At 38.4% G+C, this 23,877-nt stretch overlaps 1 protein-coding gene across 1 annotated transcript in view; it reads left to right on the top strand.

Moving 5' to 3' along the window:
- LOC129248445 (uncharacterized) overlaps positions 1-23,877 on the top strand; it is a 79,415-nt gene that overhangs the window by 10,303 nt on the left and 45,235 nt on the right. Inside the window, exons 2-7 of the mRNA XM_054887995.1 lie at positions 2,602-2,854; positions 5,459-5,829; positions 5,889-6,181; positions 10,988-11,143; positions 17,830-17,895; positions 22,885-23,020. Of these exons, the coding sequence (XP_054743970.1) occupies positions 2,602-2,854; positions 5,459-5,829; positions 5,889-6,181; positions 10,988-11,143; positions 17,830-17,895; positions 22,885-23,020 (1,275 nt within the window). The remainder of the gene's footprint in view (positions 1-2,601; positions 2,855-5,458; positions 5,830-5,888; positions 6,182-10,987; positions 11,144-17,829; positions 17,896-22,884; positions 23,021-23,877) is intronic.

The raw sequence follows: 23,877 nt of genomic DNA, 5'->3' as shown, positions 1-23,877 counted from the left end.
TCACAAACTTGGATTTTACGGTTATATTTATATTATGATATTATTGTACTTGTGATGCAAGAAAAAAAGGTTGTTAAAAATACTTTTTCTTAAAAAAATATTCGTGAGGTAACAAAAATGCAAAATTAAAATCATTGGGTTAAAAACAATTGATTACCAACCATGATGATCTGAGTGTACAAACGAATTAATAGTAGGAACGAAAATTTTTTTTAAATGAGAGTGGAGAACGTTAACAACGGGAAATGCGAATTTTATTGCATGACTCAGTGCTACCAGTTTTTTCAAAGAGAGGTTGATGATGTATTTTGCCTACGTATAAGACATTTGAAAGCTATGAAATTAATTCTCAAAATTACCAATTCTAAAAGTTACTGAAGGACATGATATCTAAAAGACGCTACTTTCTATAACATTTAACAAAAATATTGAAGGTTATACAGTACAAAATTTAAATCTTATAGGTTAAGATATATACCTTTTACCTACACATTTCTAACAATGCCAAATTACCCTGCACCGCTTGACGTAAAGCAATTTAAAATGTTCTTTTTTTTCATATCCTATGCGATGTCTGTCGATCGCTGTAAAAGAAATGATTTTATCAGTCCTTATTTTTTTTTTTACGGCCAAGATATCCCACTGTGCGTCAGTGGGTTTACATTACATGATATGCGCATGTGTATACATATGTCTGTATAGGTATATGGTGTGGTGGCACATTTTAAGAACGAAGTTTCGTGTATTTTGACAAAACCCCCTACGAAAAGAAATATTCACGAAACTACGTCAGCATTATCGATTTTTGAAAATTGAAAATAGTAAAGTTGAATGAAATGTTATCATTCATACTGCAATGCTCTTCTCGTAAGCGTGCTTCTTATACAATATTTTGAGAAAAAAGAAAATAAAAATATATATCCAAAATATTCTACATGGTGTCAATGCATGACAATCGACCGTTATTAGCCGCTTTAAATTGTAGGCTCCTCAAGAGTAAGAGGTCTGGAGGGAAAGAAGGAATGTTAAGGATGAAAAACCGCACGCTGACTATTTACGACTTTGGGAACCACTTCGCGCTAAGATACCCAAAATTTAGCTTTGATGAGGTGGAGCCTCAACCTTAAGGCTACTGCCGCAAAGGGGACTCGGCAAGAATACCTATTGTCAAATTTTTGGTTAGTGCATCTATATACCACAGCTAAAAGTTCAGGTTTTGGCAGCTTTAGGAATTCCCTTGAGACCCTTGACAGGTAGCCAGCCGAAACAAATTGCATGTTATTCTTGCATGGAAAAGCACTTCTCGGATCCCTGCAATGTCTCTGTGACCAGGGACTCATATGAGCTTGATATCAAATTATTTTAATGACACCTATGTGAATATATGCATGCCTCTCTCTAAAGCATATGAAATTTTCTTGCGTGGGAAATTACATGATAGATTACTAAATAGACTACAATCAATGCCGAAGCTCTTACTTAGCCTGAATAATTGTTATCAATAAATAGAAAAAGATTTTCTAAAAGGGGTTTTGACCACTCTTACCATCTATGTTTTCAGATGTGTAAATTGCACCCCAAAACTTAAAAATATTGCTATATCTGTTTTCCCAATTGTGTCTAGCCCTCTAGTAGCTGGATGTATTCAACCGTTTTATCAGCTAATGCATGCTGATTAGTTTCATTTCATGGTGAAAAATGAGCAAATTTGAATTGATGGGCTGACGTCACTTGGGCCATGCAGCGGTTTGTTTAAGAAAAAATTCAGATTGTGTTAGTTATATACGAACAAAATCAGCCAATGACTACACTTCGTTGCTATCTGAACGACAATTGATTGGACGAGTGTGTGAATACATACATGTGACATGTAACACACTAATTCCAAAAAAGGTGGTACCAGTTTTAATAAAAAACCATGCATAGCGCTGAAATTGATTATAATACAGCTGAATTGTAATTTTGTGATCACTTTTGCTCCATAGTGTACATGTGAAACAATCGTGTAGAATCTTCCAAGTGACGTGGCAGCCAAAGTTCCCTACACAATTTTTTTTTTCACCATAGCTTAATAGCAAATCTGGTAATCTATCATCCTTGGTTTAATTTGTGCTTTTGAAGTCGAAGAATACTTGTGAATTTGGTTGATGTGTTTAAGAAAATTTACATTTCAGCTCGGGGTGTTTACGACACCATTGGGTTACATAAAGTTCTAAAATAGGTGTGCGCGTGAAAACAGATTAAAAGGACAAGCCTCATAGACCAAAACTCACTTATGTATATTTTATCCCCAATCTCATATATACAGTAGATTTTTTTTTATTAAAGATCGGATATGTAAATTGCATCAGAGTCGAGTTTAACTCCTAGGCATCGAAATTTGTGTTCACACATTATTATTATGATACTATTATAAATCCACATTTAACACCACTTTTGAGCGTAGTTTCGGTTGCAAGTTATATCGACTCGAGCTATTGTATTACATTCTATATCACATTAACAACTTACTTATACACATATTATACTTTGTTGTTTTAAATTGTTCATGCTATATATTACATATGTATTGCATATTTGCTTCCTTTACTTCTCTTATAGCTTCCCGCCAATTACGCCGAAAAGTACCATATGCTGGGCACCTAATGACCCCACGCCGCCTCTGGTTAAATAAAATACCAACACAATGTGATGTTGTCATTGAGTTTCCGCAAGATGCGCCCGATGAGGCGCTACGGTGGCTTTTGGCACGACTACGGTCTCAACCACCATCGGGACTAGGTTTGGTGGTACAAGTGAAGGCTCATGAAAGTACGCGACGGAACGCGTTCTACGTCAGTGCACCAACAAATGTGTAAGTTTGTTATATTTGACTCAATATGGTTAGAACCGGATACTATTAAGAATCAATTAATGAAATAATCGGAATCAGATCACGAGGTTCATACGATTATTCATCCTGCAGCATTTTCTGTGTAAATATTCTAATAAATTAGAAATTCATAATCTAGATTTTGTGTCTGCTAATCAATCTTACAATCAAAAAAAATACCTGACTTAATTAAGTAAATTTATGTGTAACGAAAAAATAATGTCTATGGATAAGTTCGTGCGGTTTTACAACAGATGGCGTAACTTGATTATTATTCCATCGATCCACATTTCCAAACATTCATTGGAGAGCTACTGTCGTAAGGCACAAACGTCAGTATAAGTTTTTTATTTGAAGCGTAAACAACAATATTTTTACCACACTTGAAAATGTCGAATTTCGTGCCAAATAATGTGTTTTTGCGGGGAATTCTTCTTCATTATTTTAATATGAAGAAAAAAGCAGCCGAAAGTCATCGTATCTTGGTGGAAGTTTATGGTGAGCATGCTCTAGCTGAGCGAACGTGCCAGAAGTGGTTTGCACGCTTTAAAAGTGGTGATTTTGGCCGCGCCGCCAAAGTTCATGGATACCGAATTGGAGGAATTGCTCGATCAAGATCCGGCTCAAACGCAAGAAGAGGTTGCAAAAACTTTGGGAGTTGATCAATCAACCATTTCCAAACGTTTAAAAGCCATGGGAATGATCCGAAATTCAAATTTCGAAAAAAAACCGCACGAACTTATTCATAGACCTATTAGATACCTAAAATTCATACCAGCTAAAATTTTTATTCACCCAGATTCTGACCGCCCAGCAATATTATTCAAATTATATGAACAACCTAAAGTCTGGAACATTTGAGAGTCTCATTTGACTATGGATGGTATGAGATATTAGAGAAATACAAAATGAAATAGGATATAGGAAAAACAGTTCGGTCAGATTTAACAAATCAGTTGATTTTTTCCATACTTGAATGCTATACTTTGAAGCGGCTACGTTTCGGCAGAAACTAGCAAACTTGAAAAAGCTATGAAGAAACTTCTCATAAACCCAATCTGTCGTTCGGAGGTGGTATACAACTTTCATCATCATCATCGTGGTTTGCGTTATATCCCATTGGAGCATATGACCTCAATACAGCATTCCCACCTGGTTTTGTTTTTGGTTAGCAATTTTAATTCGTTCCACGGTTTCCCACATTCACCGATTTCTTTTTATAACGATCTCCTCCATGTAGTTTTAGGGTGGCCCCTGTTGCGGCTCCCTAGGGAGTTCCAATCAAGAGCTTGTCGGCAGAATTCCGTATCATCTTTTGCAGCGTGTGGCATATCCACCTCCATTTTCGCAATTTGATAGAGTTGGCCGCTCAAATTTCCAACTCCCTGCCAACCTTTCTACTGCCTCCCTGCTCTGAAGAACGATCTCAGACGTTATACTAAACTATGTAATATTGCTTTATTGGCTGCTTAACTATGTATGTAAAAGTTAACCTTGGGATTGGTCCCAGTAGTATCACGAGCTAAGTCTGCTGCCTTTCCAACTGCGGAAACCTCAGGTTGGAATACACTGCGGTGATCTGGTGGCAGATTTAAGAATTAAAAGTTAAGTTGAAAGATAATTACTAATGATAAACGTTTAACTATTAAAAAGAAGGCAAATGCAGATTTTTCTCTAAATGTTTACCGCTACTTCGGATACACTCTTGGAATCTGGCCTCCGTATTCCGTGTCACTTACTTAGGGATTGATGTCGGGCTGTCATTAATCTCGCAAACGATATCTTCCTTTGCGAATGCACTCAATGTCCGACTGAACCTTCGGGCCCATGAACAAATCAAATCTTCACTTGGGGCATCACGTAAACGTCGAATATTGTAACAAAATCAATGACGAACAATTGCACACTTACTTCATTGGCTTTGAAATACGCTTCGATTGCGAACATTGCTCACTCGTCCACTGCGACATTGTGACTAATAACCTGCACTAATAACGAAAATAACACGGTTCCCTCCCCCCCCCCCCCCTCATACGCTCAGCGTATCATCACTTAAATCATAAACTTTAGGGAGAATCTTAAAATTTATTACATGGAATGAAGTCACTAAATTTTCGAAAACGTATTTCATAAAAATGCTTTCTTAACCGATAAAATAATGAAAAACCAATTACATATTAAGATGCTCCCAAAGCATCTGGAAAAATTATCGAAGCGCAGCATCAATTGTGTCTTTGCTTCTCTAAATTAGCACTCCCGCTCCACTCAGAGACAAAGGAGTCATATTTGTTTTAACGTAGGTCTTAACTTTTGCCCATATGTTATCAATAATGTTCAACATTGGCCAGTACGGCCAAAGGCGCAGCAGTATTGTAGATTCATTATTGGAAACAATTTGCTTCAGGTGTGGGTGAGAGACCAACGCAATTCAATCCAGGAGCAGCTAGACTTAATTTCCAGAAACTATTCATAGTTCATTTTCTACTTTATTCGATTTTCTACGTTTCGAACTTTTTATTAATGAACTATAAAATCCAAGAACTACATATACATTTGCACACGTTTTATAATTAACCTTTTCCGTAGTTTATTTAAAGCCGCCGAAGAAGCACGTCTACCGAAACGATTACGTCCTGATCTAGGAGGTGCCTTACGTGAATTCACGACACGCGAAAGCCATTGTTTTCAACAGCTAAAAACCGAAGATGGGAACAGTGCACTTTTCACCTCACAAGAACGCCAATGGCTTGTTTTGCAGGTATTACAAGGCCTCCGTGCCAGTCAGACGGACATTGAGGCGTTACATGGACGTGCCGCTGTGGCTGAAGGACAAAGCATTGTGGCCGCCTGGCAAGAGACCGGCCTAATTGTGCAGGTGTTCCCATTACACGAAACGCGCTCGTTGGCACTGCTACAAAATAGTTGGGTGAAACAAATTTTTTCTTCGCAACCACTTGGTAATTCAATACTTAACTTTTTCGTTAATGCCAGACTAGTGAACTATTGTTATTTACAGACGACATTGCAGAGTACTTTGGTGTTAAAGTGGCGTTGTACTTTGCTTGGCTGGGTCATTACACGTGCGCCTTAGGAGTTCCAGCCGTATTTGGAACAATATTGTACGCGTCTCTATGGGGTAAAGGACAAACAGCGCAGGATATGGGACACGTTATTTTTTCCCTATTCAATGTTGCATGGGCTTCGCTGTATTTGGAAGCATGGAAACGATACTCCGTGGAATTGGCATTTCGTTGGGGCACCTTATCGACACCACCAGAATTACTTGAACCCCCTAGACCGCTTTATAAGGTAAATTTATACATATTCAACAGACTAATTAAAGTTTGTTGGGAAACTGTTTTAATATTTGGCGCTTCCATTGTAATAACTCAATTAAGATTAAGCACAAATCTAGGGTGACAAGTCGCAATCCATTGCCAGATGTATTATATTATCATGAAAACAAAATTTTAAGACTCTCGACTGTATTACAGTACTGGTTCTCGCCCTTCATAGCATAATTGATTGGTTGGTTGGCCTGTTTCCGCTATGTATTATAGGAATAGTTGTTCAGCCTGTCTCCGAGTGTATTTATTATAACAAAGATGAAATTTTGAGGCTCCTGGGCTAAATGTAACTTGTTTCTCCTAACTACACTCCCCAAACTAAACAACCACGTTCTCGCGTTTTTATCAGAAGTTAGGTATCTTGGAGTGATACTTGACTCCAAACTCTATTGGAACCTATACCTTGAAAATCGGGCAAAGCTATACAGACCTTAGCATTCTACTCCTGCAAATCTATGTTCGAAAAATAATGGGGACTCTAGCCACAGATTGAGCTTTGGATGTACAACGTATGGATGCCTGGTTTGGAGAGAAGTCTTCGGAAGGGCTACAATATCACTAAATTGGGAAGAGTGCAATGGGCTGCATGTATTGGCATCACCGAAGCATGTAGAACATGTCGTCTTACTTTTATTTCCTATCGACTTTTACGTTATTTCCAACGCTGCTCTTAAGGCAATCTCTCAAGGAGCGTGAGATAGCATTTTTAGGCAGTTAACACCGTACTTCTCTGAACTCCGGACAGATCTCTCTATCCGCAAACTGGAGTTTGAAGCTCCGTGCCAGGGCAAACTTCCCAAGTAGACAGGATTAAAACGAAGTGAAAGTCTGCACCGAAGCTGGTACCTCTGTCTTCACTGCTTCACGGCTTTGAGATGGAATCGAGCGTCGGAGTTTCCTCTAAATTAGCCAATTTATCTATTTCCTTAAAATTTCCGAATACTGCTAGTATTTTTCAGACAGAAGTCTCTGCGATCCTGTAAGCATGCAAAATGATAAGGGATCATGGGAGCGAGGGAGATATTAAATTTTTTTCCGATAGTCAAGTAGCGATCAATGCTCTGACGACGCCATGGTGTAGATCCAAATTAGTAAACTCCTGTAAGGAGGAGATCAAGTCACTTGGGTCTGCAGGTGCATTATTTCTCTGATCTGGGTTCCAGGACATAGGAACATAGAGGGAAATGAAATTGCTGACGAGCTTGCCAGGAACGGAACTGAATTGGTCTCAGAGACCTCCTACCGGGCTATCGGCATCCCCCTGACTGTTGTTAAAAGAGAGCTGTATTTACCGGTCAATGGACGATCGCCACACACCCGGAAAAGCTAGGTTCACCATTTAACTTCCATTTCAGAAGCTGCGGGGACCTTTCAGAGAAGGAGAATGTTGAACACTTTCTCTGTAAATGTCCGGGTTTGACAGATAGACGATTAAGATCACTGGGTGCTTCTTTCTTCGACAGACTGGGACAGTGCACTTACTTAAAACTCATCAATCTTCTCCATTACATCAACAGCTCGGGCTGGCTGTTGATATCTGCCTGTTGGAGGTCTCATAAAGTTGTCAAAACGGCGCTTCAGTGCTACTTGCGAAGAGCCAGAGCGGAACTTTAACCATTTCACCTACCTACCTACCCTACTTTCAAATCGCTATCTTCATATCTACTAACAATAGTGAAGTCAAAGATGTCTCGGAGAGTGCACGCTGCTAATGCTAATGTGGTCCCATTATTTGTCCATTGTGTTGGGTGCAATAACTATGTACGCGATAAGGCCATATGGTCCTATTTTTCTTTTGTTTCTCACTCCTACTGCAACTCACCTACCTCCATTATAACCCATTGCGTCCAATTTCCATACCATTAGAACGCAAACAACTCAAACAGACATCATTCACAAAGTTATATAACATGTTAAGAAAACAAACTTACAGTCTGTCTAATGAAAGCGTGACCTGCAAAATTCAAATTAAAGTTCCGTTATAAAAAGAATTTAGACGTGAGAAGTTGAGAAAGCGTCCGTTGTTTTTACAAAATAAGTTCTTCTTTTTCTTAATTGGCGCGATAACCGCTTACGCGATTTTGGCCGAGTTTAACAAAGTGCGCCAGTCGTTTCTTTCTCGTGCTAACCGGCGCCAATTGGACACACCAAGTGAAGTCAAGTCCTTCTCCACCTGATCTTTCCAACGCAGAGGAGACCTCCCCCTTCCTCTGCTACCACCAGCTGGTACCGCATCGAATACTTTGAAAAACGGCTTGAATCAGTGTTCTTATGTACACACCTTAAAAGTCCAAAAATGTCACGTACATCTGCAGCAAAATATTTGAAGTCGAATGCGTTCGTAAATAAATAGATGCAACGATATAACGAAGTCAAAAACATTGACGACCCTCGGACGAGTCCGAAAAAAATGCCTCTCCATAGCAAGATCACAAAATAATTGCTTTGTTTGTGACAAAGCCGAGCTTACCGTTGCGTGAAGATTCGAGGGCGTTTACATGCAAAAGACCTCAAATTCCGGATCACAATGAAAAACCGCTGCTCTCATTATCACAAATTGAAAAAAGCCTTGCATAGGCTAAGGCAAACGTAATATTAACGGCTGAATCTTTCTTTTGGTCGAATAGTTGCATACATCGGTATTGGTGTACTGCTGATAATAGACAACTTCAACGAACTACTAGAATGCTAGAGCCCTGCTTCTCCGACAAAGAATTTCGTTGTTCATTTGTGTTTACCGCCAATTTGAATGGTGATGACTATACATTTTATTAAATACATTGCGTATAATAAAGGGTGATCAATTTGGAGGTATTGATTTTCAAATTGAAATAAAACAACGAAAATTCAAATTGATTGGGCAATCATTATTATTTTTGTGTGGAACTATTCAGGACATTTGTGTTTTAAAGATAATCCCTTTCAAATGTTTACACAACTGCCCCGTAATTCGGCCATCCGTAAACATTAAGTTTGAATGACTGCGATCGGTATCTCGTGAATAACTTTAGTAATGTTGACTTCCAATGCCTCAATCGAAGCTTATTTATTCACAAATCATGTAGACTTTACATACCTTCCACAAATAAAAGTTCAAAGGTGTGTTATCACACGATCTTGGTGGCCAATCCACTGGTCCGAGACTAGAGATAAATTGCTCACCTGAACAACGACGCAGTAAATCCATTATTTCACGGGCTCTATGGCAAGTAACGCCATCTAGTTGGAACCAAATGTTGTGGAGATCACGGGCTTTAGTTTCCGACATCAAACAGTCGTTTATCATGGCGCGATGGCGTTCGTCATTCACTGTTACTTTGGCGCCAGCTTCGACTTTGAAAAAATATAACATTTCTTATGGTTTCTGTTTAAACTTTGCCCAAGTTTCTTTTACGAAATGTATTGTCTCTAAGGCATTTATAATTTTTTTAGTCAAGCCAGCCTCTAAGCATTTTTTATATTTTGTCCGGCTATGAGGAGTTCACGTCCGTTCAACAGAGGATTTTGTTTGATTTGTTATGAAAATAGTAATATATTCGCGTTGTGCCTTAGACATAAAGTCTGACATACTATTTGCTTTAATGTGTACGTCGAGGATTTTCTCAAGCGTTTTCAGGAGAAATGAGGTCAAACTGGTTGGCCTATATTCATTTGAGAGTGTGGGGTTGCTTTTACCTGCTTTCGGTATAAACACAACCCTTGCTTCTCTCCAGAGTACTGGCACATAATTAAATCTCAGACATCCTTGTACATCGCTTTTAGTCATGGTCCCAACAGATTGCCCATCCTTTGGAGTATGGCCGGAAAAATTCCATTTAAACCCGGTTATTTAAATGGGGCAAAAGTGCTTATTGCCCACTCTATTTTTTGAGTTGTAATAATGTCTTTCGGGATGTTTACTACGTAATTTCTTACAGGCGCCAGACCTAAGTAGTCTATGCATCCTGGAAAATGCGTACTGACTACATCTTGTAGTGATTCTTCACAACTATCAGTCCACTCCCCCTTGGATTTACGTATTAAGTTGGGCATAGTCGGGTGTTGTGATAACATTTTCCTGAGTTTAGCCGCTTCGTTTGTGATTTCTATACTGCCACGGAAGTCTTTCCATGATTCTCTTTTGGCCCTACGTATCTCTTTCTTATATGTTCGTCGTAGATCGTTATATTCCTCCCAGCAGGATTCATTATCGGCTACTCGAGCCAGTTTATAGAATACTGTTAAGCTGTGCCTTTTTGACCCCAGCTCCTTGTTCCACCAAGGTGGCTTTGATCTGCATTTTAATCGTAGGGGAGTGCATGCTGCGTGATATGCTTTATTAAGTACCCTTGTTACTGTTCTAATACTCTCTTCCAGTTCAACACAGGAGCTGAAGCTGCGAGGTCTCATTGGTTTTTGCAATAGCACTTTCCTAAACAGACCCCAGTTTGTGTTTCTAGGATATTTGAAGGTTTTGCTCTTTAGCTTGGGCAAATGTACCACAATTTTTTTCACTAGAAAAATAGTTTGGCAAAACACCCTGGGGAATGACAAAAGTGTTCAATTCATTCATGATGTTCCTCGGCACAAAGTCGTATTAAGAATTCGTTTCGCAACAGTTCGAATTTGGTTACGAAATAAATATTAGGATAATTGAAAGTACACGTTTTTTTGGCTGAAAACATTTTTAAATATTTTTTTTTAATAAATAGTTTAATCTTTATATTGTTTTGTCTGTTTATTGTTTCTTTTTTAATAATATGTATATTAAATGCATTTCTTTTTTCAGGGTACTTTAGTAGAAAATAACGTAACTGGACGTCTAGAACCAAAGGAAGCTCCCGCGTGGAAACGTCGTGCTTTTCGTTATTTAGTTAGTTTTCCTGTCATTGGGATGTGTTTGGCTCTGGTTTTTGTAGTTATGTTCCTGATGTTACGTTTCCAGGTAAGTTCGCTAGTAAATATGCAACATTCACACCAAAAGGTAAACATTAATCCAGTGCTCCTGTGAAAATTTTAAAAATATATTAATGCGAAAATTTCAAGTAAAAATAAATTCATAATTGAACTTCAAAAAAATTAAACTGTTTACTATTGTTTTGCAAAAATTATATAGAGTTGCCTGAGTAGAGTAAATTGAAGTTTACCTCGGCTTTTGTCTCGCTACATTTTTGTATACGTTTGGACATACATACATACTATATCTAATTATCTCAAAATGGGTTATTAGAGTACAAAAAGTTAATTTAAATTTCCTTGTTTTAAATGTGTTAGTAGTCCTTAGCTAACAAATAAGAAATTATCGCAATTCCTTTTAATAAAGCAAAATGGATTTTGTTGGAACTTCAACTATCCTGTTTAGTGATTTTTATATCCGCTCGCACTTATACCCAATGGCATTATATAATTTTGCTCACATAACTGTTGTATGTATGTAACACCATTTTTTTTTTTTTTTTTGTTTTTGTGGGTGAGGTAGGGTTCAAAATGCTTTCGCACTTACAGCGACTGTCGTCTACTGCATCGTGTGGTGTGACCACTAAAACGATACCTCCTCTCCTTCTGGGGAGACACCCTTCCCGGAACTACTCTCTATATTAGTTCGGGAGGGCCCAGAACGGCATCCATAAAAGACCAATTCTATTCACCCTTGTCTGGGTCCACCATATTTGTAGAGATCTCTCATGCTATAGGCTCATCTTCTTGTGTCTCTATATGTGCGGCTTCGCTTTGTTGCCCTGTGTAGAGGTCAATCTTTTTTTTTTCGTAGTACGTTCCCGATGTATTTCTTTACCGCGTTCCAGCTGTCCTCGCGTTCGAGCATTTTGCTGATTATGGTGCTCGGTGCGATGTCGCCAATCTGCTCCCTCAAAGCTCAACTAAAAAACGTGTGTTCAGCGTCATCGCTCAGCGCTTCGCAGTATATGCACTTGGAACCGGTAACCTTGCCCATACGGTATAGGTATCTCCGGAAGTATCCGTGACCCGAGAGGAACTGAGATAAGAAGTAGTTCACTTCTCCGAAGTTTCTTTAGACCCATTTGTCAATTGATAGAATAAGTTTCGCCGTCCATCTGCCCCTCGGTTCAGTGTCCCATTGGCTTTGCCACCGCAGCATGGTTTGACATCTCCGTTCTGAGAAGCTAGAGATGACATGTTTCTTCTTGGAGTCCCACGCATCCATTCGTTCCCGGACCATGAGGCCGATGGGTATCTGACCGCTGATCAAGAAAATTGCTGCACCTGAGACAGTGCGGTAGGCTGAGGCAACTCTGAGTGCCGCTGTTCGTTGCACAGCCTCCAGTGCTTTGCAGTTTAGTACAATTCCTCATATTTCGCTGCCGTGAAGGAGGATTGAGTTTGTGGCCACCATAATTAGCTTTCCCTTGCTCTGTGTTGGTCCACCGATGTTTGCCATTAATCTACTTAGCATACCCGTGAGCTTTGCTGCTTTGGTAGCGGCATGCCTTATCTGAGCCCAGAAAGCAAGCCTGCAATCAAGTTGAAAACCTAAGTATTTTACTGCTTTTTGGGTCACTAACGACGTGTCGCCTATTTGCATGCTGACCTCGTGTCATAAAGATGACTTCGGTTTTATGTTTGGCGAGTTCCAGGCTGTGGCCTTCAAGCCATATTTGCGTCCTTATCATGACTTGGATCAGCTTCCTTCTAGCGTCCGCAGTATGCCGAGTTAGCATGACCGCTACTATATCATCCGCGTATCCCACTAAATATGTATCTTCTGGCATTTCTATACTCAATATCTCATCGTAGCTCAGATTCCAGAGATCGGGGTCGAAAATAGATCCTTGAGCTGCACCAGACGTTATCGCTTTTGTATTGTGACCATCTGATGTGTCGTAGAGCAGTTCACGCTCAATCAGGTATGTAACAACAATGAGGAATCAAGATAAATATAGTCAGATGTATGTATATATGTTACCAATGATAAGAGAGAAATTTTAATGAAACTTTGGTAGATTGGTATTGAAAAAGGGCGAAGTCGGTCAATAACAATGTCCATCTCCCACATAACGGCATTTTTCAAAAAAGGCTAAATCTTGGTATGCCTGTTATAAATGAAGTATTATAAGTAAAATTACTCAAGTTTGGTAAAAGTTATAAACAAAAAAAAAAAAAAAGAAATAGGATGAAGGAAAAATTGCAGGAAATAAGCGGGGCAAATCCATTTTAGGATAAATTCGTATATTTCGATTACGCCTTTTTAAATTTTACTAAAATGAGCACCGAGTATATAAAGTTCGGTTCGGACCGAATTAAAAAGTTTCCTTACTTGATTTCATTTATTATTAGCTAGTGAATACACGGCAAGCGTAGTAGTAGTACGTTACGTTAATTTTGATTAAGAGGATTTTCGCATTTAAGTTGGTAGTTCATAATTTTTAACAATGTTTATACTCATATTTAAATTCTTTTATTAATTAAACAACGTTTTAAAGTTTACTTTAGACATTTTTATTTTAACAATTGCATTATTTAGTATTTCCTCTCTTATTTTGTATCACCACCTCTATTCGGCGTTGAAAGCTTGTGTGTTTTTTTAATAGTCTCTTGCTGTGCTACTGTGAAAGTAAAGTGTTGATTCTAAACCCGTTGCCATTACAATAAGATAAGTTGACCAATTATACAGTCTGTGTCAGAAGAAAAGAACTGGTTTTTTTCTTGTAACTTCAAGATATATTTCATTCTGCTTTTTGCTCCGTGATAGTCCCACTCAAGGACTACGACGCCAGTGTTAACTCCAGGTTAGTGTCGTTCGAAACTTTCCCGTAAACGCAACCAAACAAAAATGAGTGAGAACTACACGAAGCGTTTTGAGGCGGTATTTTTATGCACGCATTCGAAAGGGTCGAAATTATTTTACGCCGCGACTGCAAAAGTAATTAAAAAATCAAAAAGTTTGTTGTCATGTGGAATCAGCGGTATAAAGTGTACAAAAATGTTGATGACTTTTCCGAGCGCGGCTTGAAGCGAGTGACGAAAAAAAGCAGGATAAAGTGATCGTCCAACTTTTTAGGCGGGACCCTTCTTTGCGACTACGCCAAGTACGCACAATTCTTGTTACAAAGGGAGGAATGGATGTGAGTATCAACACCATCGAACGACTGAAGAAGGCGAGCATATCCTACCATCCCACATTATCAAAACCACTGCTCTCAGAAAAACACATTGAGAAACCACAAAACAAGAAAATGGCGTCACAATAATGGACTGGCCTTCCCAGTCCCCAGACGCTACACCCATTGAAAATATGTGGGGAATTATGAAAACGCATCTTGCCGGAAAGCCAGTCCACGATTTAAAGCAACTCGTGCGTCAAGTTCGCAAAATGTGGTCCTCTTTTCGCAAGCTACGCAGAAAAGCTGGTTCAAAGCATGCCGAGAAGATGCCAGGCTTTACTTGACAACGATGGAGACTATGGTACATGACTTATTGCGTAATTGCGACTCGTAGTTTTGTACATACTTTCATGTGAAAAAATGTTAAATATGTATATATCTACCATACTTAATGAATAACCGCGATTCATGTTTTCTGACACAGACTGTATACGTTCGGTAGAAATCTTAGAGATTCCCAACTTTAATTTTATCATATGTGAATATGAATATGTAAAATGATAATTTTTCGTGGCGTGACTATCCGCGGTAAATTTGGATGATAAGGGGCTTGTTATTTATAATTCTAAAAGAAACATTGTTGGTTGAAAACATTTTTGTTTATCAGAATATTCTTCTTGATGATCCACACTTTGCTTTCGTTTGAACCCGTTTTCAAATTCCTTAGTCCAGTCGCGTTTTCCGGGTGATTCTTAAGTTGTGTGGTATCTAACGCGGACAAGCCTTTTTTCCACAAAGTGGTTATGCAAAATCTTATTAATGATTGATAGACGTTGCCGTAAAGTGGACGTCACTCCTTACCCTATTATTTAGTCTTGAGCCGGTAGTGAGGATAATCACCGACCCTAGATCAAGGTCATTAGGTTAGGTTGGGTTAGATTGAAGCGGTTGTCCACTGTCGGAGACTTACAGGCTCATAGTCAATTGTGATGGCACGTGGGGAACTTGTCTTTATCTCTTCTAAACCCAGAGTGTACTTTTTAAAAATTTTATAAGATTCCTAATTTCCACAGTATTGCGATCTTCTAATTTATAAAAAATTGTCTGCCTAAAATGGTAAATCTATCGGTGAAAATGTAGATATCGTCTGCAAGGCTTTTGTTATTGCCTGAAAGAAAACATTTGAGTGCCCAAATTTGAAATATTTCCCGGGTAGGCATGCATTTAGTCTGATTGCATTGCACTTAGCCCGCAATTTGCCATAAATATCTATAGACAGAGGATCTAATAGGGTCTCAAGAGATTTGGTTGGAGTAGAAGGCAGCGATGCCCTTTGTACCCTTTCCATTTCGCCCTTGGATACCATATTTTCCAACCTTGATTCCCACCCTGAGGACTACCCTTCGCTACGTGGCTAGTAATAGTCATCTCTCCCATCCCTGAGATAATGGTCATTTTCTCAAGAAGTGGGCGAACAAATTCTAGCAGTGGCCGATACGGACATATTGATAACAGCATCCGGGTAGATGTTTTTAAAAGCCCACTCTATCGAAAGAGATACCTAAATTCCTTGAAGGCATGTATCCATTCTAGTTTGTCTACAATTTAGAGTTCAGCCGTGGCGACGGACATACCTCACGGACCTGTCATCCTTTGAGGTCGAATACCACCCTCGTCTTAGTACATATTCCTCAGTAGATGACGAAGATTGAAGCAAGCCTTGTAGATATTTGTGAGGAGGGGACTTAGAAGGTAATAGGTCACTTGTAATTCAGCGAGAAAGATACCATCTGGTCCTAAAGATTTTTACGATTGGAAGCACCTAATTGGCAATTATTCCTTTTTATGACTTATCACATTCGCAGAGATACTCCAGGTCCTCAAGTTAAGAGTGTGTATGACAGGGCCCTCAGTGCACCCGAGAAACTGGGCGTTCATTGCGATGCCTGTCATTTCGTTGATTGAAGAGGTCAGTCACCGTTTGGCTTGTGGCTGCAATTCAGGGAAGTCGTATTTTTTCGATAATATTTTTCGTAATCGATTTCATACATAGTTGTCTTCAGGAGTCCACAGAAGTCTTTCCAGAATTCTCTTCCGATGGCTTTTTGAAGATTTTCAGGGCATCCTTATTGGAAAATTAAATATCTATATATATATAATATATAGCTTTGGGTGTTTGGCCGAGCTCCTCCTCCTATTTGTGGTGTGCGTCTTGATGTTGTTCCACAAATGGAGGGACCTACAGTTTCAAGCCGACTCCGAACGGCAGATCTTTTCTTTATGAGGAGCTTTTTCATGCCAGAAATACACTCGGAAGTTTGCCATTGCCTGCCAAGGGGCGCCCGCTATTAAAAAAACCTTTTCTTAATTTTTTGATCTTTCACCGAGATTCGAACCGACGTTCACTCTCTGAATTCCGAATGGTAGTCACGCACCAACCCATTCGGCCACGGCGGCCGCAAATTAAATATCTACATATATAAATTAAAAATCTTCTTGGTGTCCCTCCTCAAGGCCGTAATCTGCGGACTCCACTAGAGTGTTCTCCACTGGCCTTTAGGATATGATGATTTAAAAGCATACATAACATATACATTAATTTTATATGATGTGTCAAGCTGGCCCAGAGAAATAGCCTTTATCCTAGAAGAGTTCGTAGCCTCAGTTCTTAACAGTAAGCTGCGCGTACCGAGAGAAGCGTGTTTGTGGAGTAAGCGATAGTGGCCGCCTTGTATTTTGTCCAGTCTGCTCTCGTTCTGTAACGTGAGAGGTTGGGAGCTTTCAAAAAGAGTTCAAAAGAAATGTGGTGATGTTATGGAAAGGGAGAGCTCCCTGGAAGCATGCCGGTCATTGAAACTGCTGGAGACAGCACGCGAGACCTGTATTATATACAGAACCTCATCTCTGTTAGTCGTGAGAAAAGTGGGCTTTTCCCATGTTTGTTTATAGCTAAAGTATAGGTTAATATAAAATCGAGAAGTGACTTACCTCGAGTGTTGGAGTTGTTCGAGCCCATTAGTGAATGGTGGGAGTTAGAGTTAGCGCCAATAACAATGGGTTGACAACACTTGGCAGGCATCAAAGTTTAATTCGCAGGTCATGTTTCTTATGACCCAGATTCCTCGGATAAGTACAAGCTCCTCTGCAGTATTGCAGTGTTAGCTTCATCATAATACTATATTTATCCGAAAAAAGGTGTTTTTATAAGTATAAATTTTTAAAATAAAACACAACATAATAACTATTATGGCATAAGAAATAACTTTTTGTTCTTTTATTTACCCTTTTTTCTTGTCTCACTACATCTTCTCCCAACGTAGCGCTAAACATTGCAAATTATTACAATACAATTTGCTTAGTACTACCAAAATGGTATTTCTAAATGTTTTTTCAACAGTTACTCACATTTGACATTTTTATTTATATTCATATTAAGCTGGTTTTGATCAATTTGCCAAAACAATAAGAATGATAGTGAGATAGTTTCCCATTTATGTTTTAATCAAAATTCACAAAACTCATTTCATGCAATACATTTACTTTTTTACAGGATTGGCTGGATCACAATAACATACCTGATAGAGGAATTGCTCAATGCATGTATAATTTGCACAAGGTTATTATAAGTTTTTATCCTTTATTTGTGTATTTCGTTATACTTACATACTTAAAATAAATCAACGCCCCGCTCTTAAGCTATTGGCATTGTGAAAGCACATTTGAAAAATTCTTGTCATGTTCCTGATAAAAATGAACACATACCTACATATACATACATATTAGTAATTATGCAAATTGTGAGCACAAATCACAATTACCCGTCGCCGAGTAAAACTCGATTACAAATCGGAATGTGTTAAAACATTTGAAAATATGATGTATAAGATTCGGTCCGACCCCTAATTTGTGTACTACTTTCTATTTCCTATTTTGTATATGTATGTAGTTATATACAGTAGGGTTGAAAAGTATTGAAAGCGATACCTACCGACTAGTATAAGAATCAAGATTTTAACGCCATTCTAATATTTCATTTTTCATTTGAGCACACAAAAAGTTTCACTGCGGTCTGCCAATTCATTCTTTATTTGCAAGCTACTTGAAGTCGGTGTGTCATTGTACTTTTTTAACATAGGAAAGCACCACATATCGTGCAGTGATAAATTCTTTGTTTCAGAAGGTTTATCAGCAACAGGAATTCATAAAAAATTATACAAATATTCAATTAAATATTTGCTCGCCCATTTCCAACTGTGCATCGATGGGTAGTAGAATTACGACGTGCTCGTAGAAGGGTTGAAGATGAACCACATATTGGACGTCCACAACAGGGCAACAATATCAGAAATCATAGAGCAAGTGTATGATATTGTTTGTGTAGATCTCATAAGATGTCGCTAAATGCTATACAAGTGACGCAGCGCTCGAAGTTGTGGGAAATAAATTTGACGTCATCTCACGGTAAGCTATCATCAATCGGCTACCGCGATCATGAGAATTGAAACTCTTCGATTATTTGCTCTGAGACTACGTCAAAATCCCACGATGTACGGAATGCAGAGATGTTGACAACATCAGACCTACCGGTTAACGGCTCCCAGCGGTTTTGCAGCAATGAGCTGATTTGCTCATGTTACCGGGGTTATAACGGCAGTTTGTTTAAAAAGAAACTTAGGTTGTGTTGGTGATACAAACAAAAATCAACGCAGCCTTCACTTATGTTACTTCGTTGCCGTCTGAACAATGACTAATTGAACGAGTGTGTGAAATGAGAGGGCAGAATTACGCTGATTGAACGAGTGTGTGAAATGAGAGCGCGTCACCGGGGATCGAGGCAACCGAAATTACTCGCACAATTTTGTTTCGGATGGCCAAATTTTGTAATCTATCACCCTTGTCAAAACCTTAGCCTATGCTAACAAGTCGAGCTCGTAGCCAGCATACGCATGACCAGAGTGACGCAGCAAATATAAGAGCAAGTTATCAAAAATTGGTCCAAGCGGTCGGAAGTACTGCAAGCAAAGCCGAGACGGCCATTTGAATAATGAGCTATTCCATACATAAAGACATGAATACAGCTCTATTTTTAAAGCTAGAATTTCATATCTTACACCATTGTTTTATTTAAATTTATTTGCTATCGTTCTTACTCGTATTTGGTTATCCTATATAAAACAAAAGTATTGGGTTGGCAACTAAGTAATTGCGGATTTTTTATCTGTAATTTCTGTAATATATTCTGTAATGTATTGCCAATTTTGATCAATGACCTTTTGTCATCTTTCAGGCAGCATCATAATCCCACGTTCATAAAACTTCTGGTTTTTATTAGCAAAAAACTGAATCAGGTACGATTTGACATCATCATCATTATTGAAATTTTTACCATTCAAGGAGTTTTGTAAAGATCGAAACAAAAAGTAATCAGATGGTGCAAGGTCAGCACTATATGATGGATGTGGCAAAACATACCAACCAAGCTCCAATAATTTTTGCCGAGTGGCCAAAGATGTGTGTGGCCTTGCATTATCCTGATGGAATACAATACCTTTTCGATTTGCCAATTCGGGCCGCTTTTCTTCAACTGCATTGTTTCGTTAGTTGTTCAATGTAGACAGAATTGATCGTTCGGTTGGGTGGTAAGAGTTCAAAGCAGACAATTCCTTTATAATCCCACCAAACTGATAACAAAACCTTCTTTTGATGAATATCAGCTTTTCATGTTGTTTGAGTTGGTTCACCTGGTCTGTTTCATGATCTTTTCCGTTCCCATTTTTCATCGCCAGTTCTCAGACGTTTTAAAAATGGATAATTTTCATTACGTTTCTTTAGCAAATCGCAGCTGGTAATGCGTTGCGTTAAATGCGCTTCTATCAGTTCGTGAGGAACCCGTGTATCGAGTTTTTGAACATAGCCAAGTTGTTTTAAGTGATTTTTAATGCATTTTTGTGATACATGAACTTTCTCTGCAATCTCACGTGTTGTACTGTGACGATCCGAATCGATTATTACTTTGATTAGGGCGTCATCAACTTCAACTGGACGACCAGAGCGTTTTTCAATTTTTTAGCGAAAAATCACCAGAACGAAATTTGGCAAACCAATTTTGACACTGCCGTTCTTTTAAGGCTTCGTCACCATAAACAGAACATAACTTTTTATGAGCTTGCGATGCGGTTTTCCCTTGGCGGAAATAAAAAAGCAAAATATGACGAAAATGTTTCCTTTGATTTTCCATATTTCAACGAACGCCAAACGAAAACTACGCAACCGATCAAAAAACTTTTTTTACTGATTGACAACTGAATCGCCAACTATCAAATAACAAAATGTGTTTGACATTTTTACTACGTCTGCAAACTTAAAAATGCAACTGAGAGAAATTCGCATTATTAGTTGCAAACCCAACAAAACACATAAACTACTTGCCGTAAAATTTTGAACTTATTTACTTTATCTAGAAATTTTTGTATAATAAGCAAAAAGGAAATTTGCACAATAATTTACGAGAGGGAGATGAGTTTTGTCGGATGTTTTCTATTTCCATCTCCTAGATAGATAGATGATTTGTAATAACCCAAAAACGGTTTTGTGGGTATGTGGGAAGATTCTCCAGTAGAATTTTTCCTTGCTTCACTGGAAAAAATATTCAAATATATATAAAATGTGACATAACATAAAGACGGAGTTCAATTCTTGATTGAAAGAAATTCTAAATTTCTAAAGACAAAGTGAGCACTTAAGCACTCACAAGATCCAAAACGCTAAACGCTGATACCGGAAATAAAACCATAAATAAGCTGAAAAACGATTTTTAGTAGTCCTAAATCACATCATTGTGACATGTAGACATGTAGACAATTAGTCGAATAACATTTTAGTAGCGATACACACACATACATCCATATATTTCTACATTGTTTTTCATCAAGTAATTTTTCATTTTCCAAGATTGCGTTATGTATGTCAGTAAAGTACTATATATTATCGGTAGATGCATAAATATGCAGAAAAAATATTATTATAGATTCAACATCCTGCAGCAAAGATGAATTTATATATGATATTCATAATTCATACATTTATTTTTTTATTAAACTACTCTCAAAAGTAAAGATTAATATATTAGGTTGGGGAATAAGTTCGTAGCGTTTTTCCGAAGACTTTTATTTAAACAAAAAACAATAATTATATCAATAAGTTAATCAATTATATATTTTCCTATGTTGTTTACAACCTCTTCCCACCTCTCGACCTCTTTGTTATCGAAGGTAACGCTCTTCATATGGTTTGACAGGGAGCGGGAAAGATGGTAATCGGTCGGTACAAGGTCCGGAGAATACGGCGGATGCTGAAGGACCTCCCATTCGAGGTATTGGAGTGCGGCTTTGGCGACTTGTGCAAAATGGAGTCTGGCGTTTTCTTGAAGGAGTATGGTTGGACCATGTCGATCAGGTATTTTCAGTCGAATGGCCTTATTCACGCGGTGCGCTGGACAATGTAGAGCTCCTTGTTGACCGTGGCATTATTTTCGAGCATTTCCCAAAGCATCATGCCCTCCCAGCCCCACCAAACACATATTATGATCATCTTTGGATGAAGATCCGGCTTAACTTTCAGCTTTGGCGTATTTCCTGGTGCTATCCACTCCCATATTTACTTTGTATTGATGTATAGGCACCATTTTTCGTCTCCCGTGAAGATTTGGTACAAAAAGCGCTGTATATGACCGCGTGTTCCTCGATGGCGGGCGATAGGCTAAGAAGCCATTTGAAGTCGACTTCCTTTGTTTTTTTTTTTGGTTGAGCTCGTGAGGCACCCAGGCTCTCAATTTTTCAGTAAGTCCCATTGAATGAAGGTGATTGAAAATCGTTTTATTATCGCAGTTTATTTTTCCCGCCAATTCACGGCTGGTTTGGCGACCGTTTTGCTTCAAAAGAAATTTGAGACGTTCTTCATCGAATTCAGAAGGCCTTTCGCTGCCGGACGTGTCACCGAAATGTCATCGCCATTTTTGAACTTTGTAATCCATTTCCGTGCTGTAGATTCGCCTATGACACCTTCTCCATACACCTCTCAAATGTCGCGGGCTGCTTCGGCAGCTTTTTGACCTCGATGAAAAGCAAAGAAGAACAGGTGTCGAAAATGTTGATTTTTGAATCGGGGGTATTCGATTTTTAAGCCTCAAAACGAATGAAAAATTAAATACCTCAAAAATACAATTCACATAGTTTTGTAGAACAGAACGAGTTTTAACGAAAGAATACTTACCTTACCAAAGAAATCATTGTAAAATAAAAGGAAACATAAAAACGCTATGAACTTAGCCCCTAACCCAATATATAATATAAAGTATATACATACATACATTTAAGATTTAAAATTAAAATTTGTTTAATAATTTCAATTTGTAGTCTCAATGTATGTAAAATTCCAGAATTCTACTATTTACAAACTGATCAGATATTTTTGGTGCATTTGTAATTTTTCAAAAATATTTAAAATATGTAATATATACCAACGAGTGCTTATAAGTTTACTTATGTGTGTACGTGTAGTTTTCAAAAATCGTATATTTTTTTACGTGTGACATATTTCTTTACAGGATTGGTGGGATTCCAAACTTCCGGAAGAAAGCATTCTATGTTGTTTAAGTGTAATACCGAAGATTTTATTGGCGGGTGCAATAACATTAATGGACGAGGCATATTATAAACTGGCTGTATGGCTGAATGATCACGGTTAGTATTATTTACATTATACAGTCACGCATACCTTATTTCATACAGAAACGATTTTTTGTAAAGTGTTCTATATTTCACAATATTTTGCGAAAATGAAAAAAACACAGTATGCAGGCATCTTATTTATTATATTTAGTTTTATTTCATTTCTCAACATAAAATACAAAAAAGTGTCCACTGCAAAAAATAAAAAACTATATACAGAGATTTCACGCCTTAAATGATGGTTAGGTTAGGTTATGGTGGTAGTCGGTCTGCACGACCAACTCACTTAGACCTTACAGGTCCGTTGTGATACCACTGTGCTACACGGGAACCTCGTTTATCTTCCTTCGTGGAACCATTTCGTGGCTCTTATGAAGCGTAGTATTGATGCCAACCCCACGCCCGACAGTTCTGTAAGAGAGTTAAAAAAGTGTTTACCTAGACAACCTGCTCTGATTTTAGCTAGGGCTGGACAATTGCAGAGGAAGTGCTCAACTGTTTCTTCCTCTTCCTCATCTCTGCAACTTCTGCAATATTCATGGGAGAAGACTCCTAGCCTCGAGGAATGCCTGCCAAATAGCCAGTGACCGGTTAAGCAAGCCACGACCTTCGAGATATTGTCTCTTGAGAGGCTAAGCAATTCCTTTGTTCTTTTCCTGTTTATTTGCGGCCATAGTAGCCTAGCTGTTAGACACGTATCTTCATTTCTCCATGACCTATTGGCCTCTTGGATAAAGTGGTTTTTTATTATTAGTTTACTCGTGGCCATGGGTATTCCAATGGTACTTTTATCGCTCAGCAGTTGGAGAGCGGTACCCTTTCTGGCTAGCTCATCTGCTTTACAGTTTCCCTCAATATCTCTATGTCCC

This window comes from Anastrepha obliqua, chromosome 5, assembly GCF_027943255.1.
Source record: "Anastrepha obliqua isolate idAnaObli1 chromosome 5, idAnaObli1_1.0, whole genome shotgun sequence".
NCBI lineage: Eukaryota > Metazoa > Arthropoda > Insecta > Diptera > Tephritidae > Anastrepha > Anastrepha obliqua.
The sequence above is the reverse complement of the archived record's forward strand: the minus strand, read 5'-3'. Positions and strand labels throughout refer to the sequence as shown.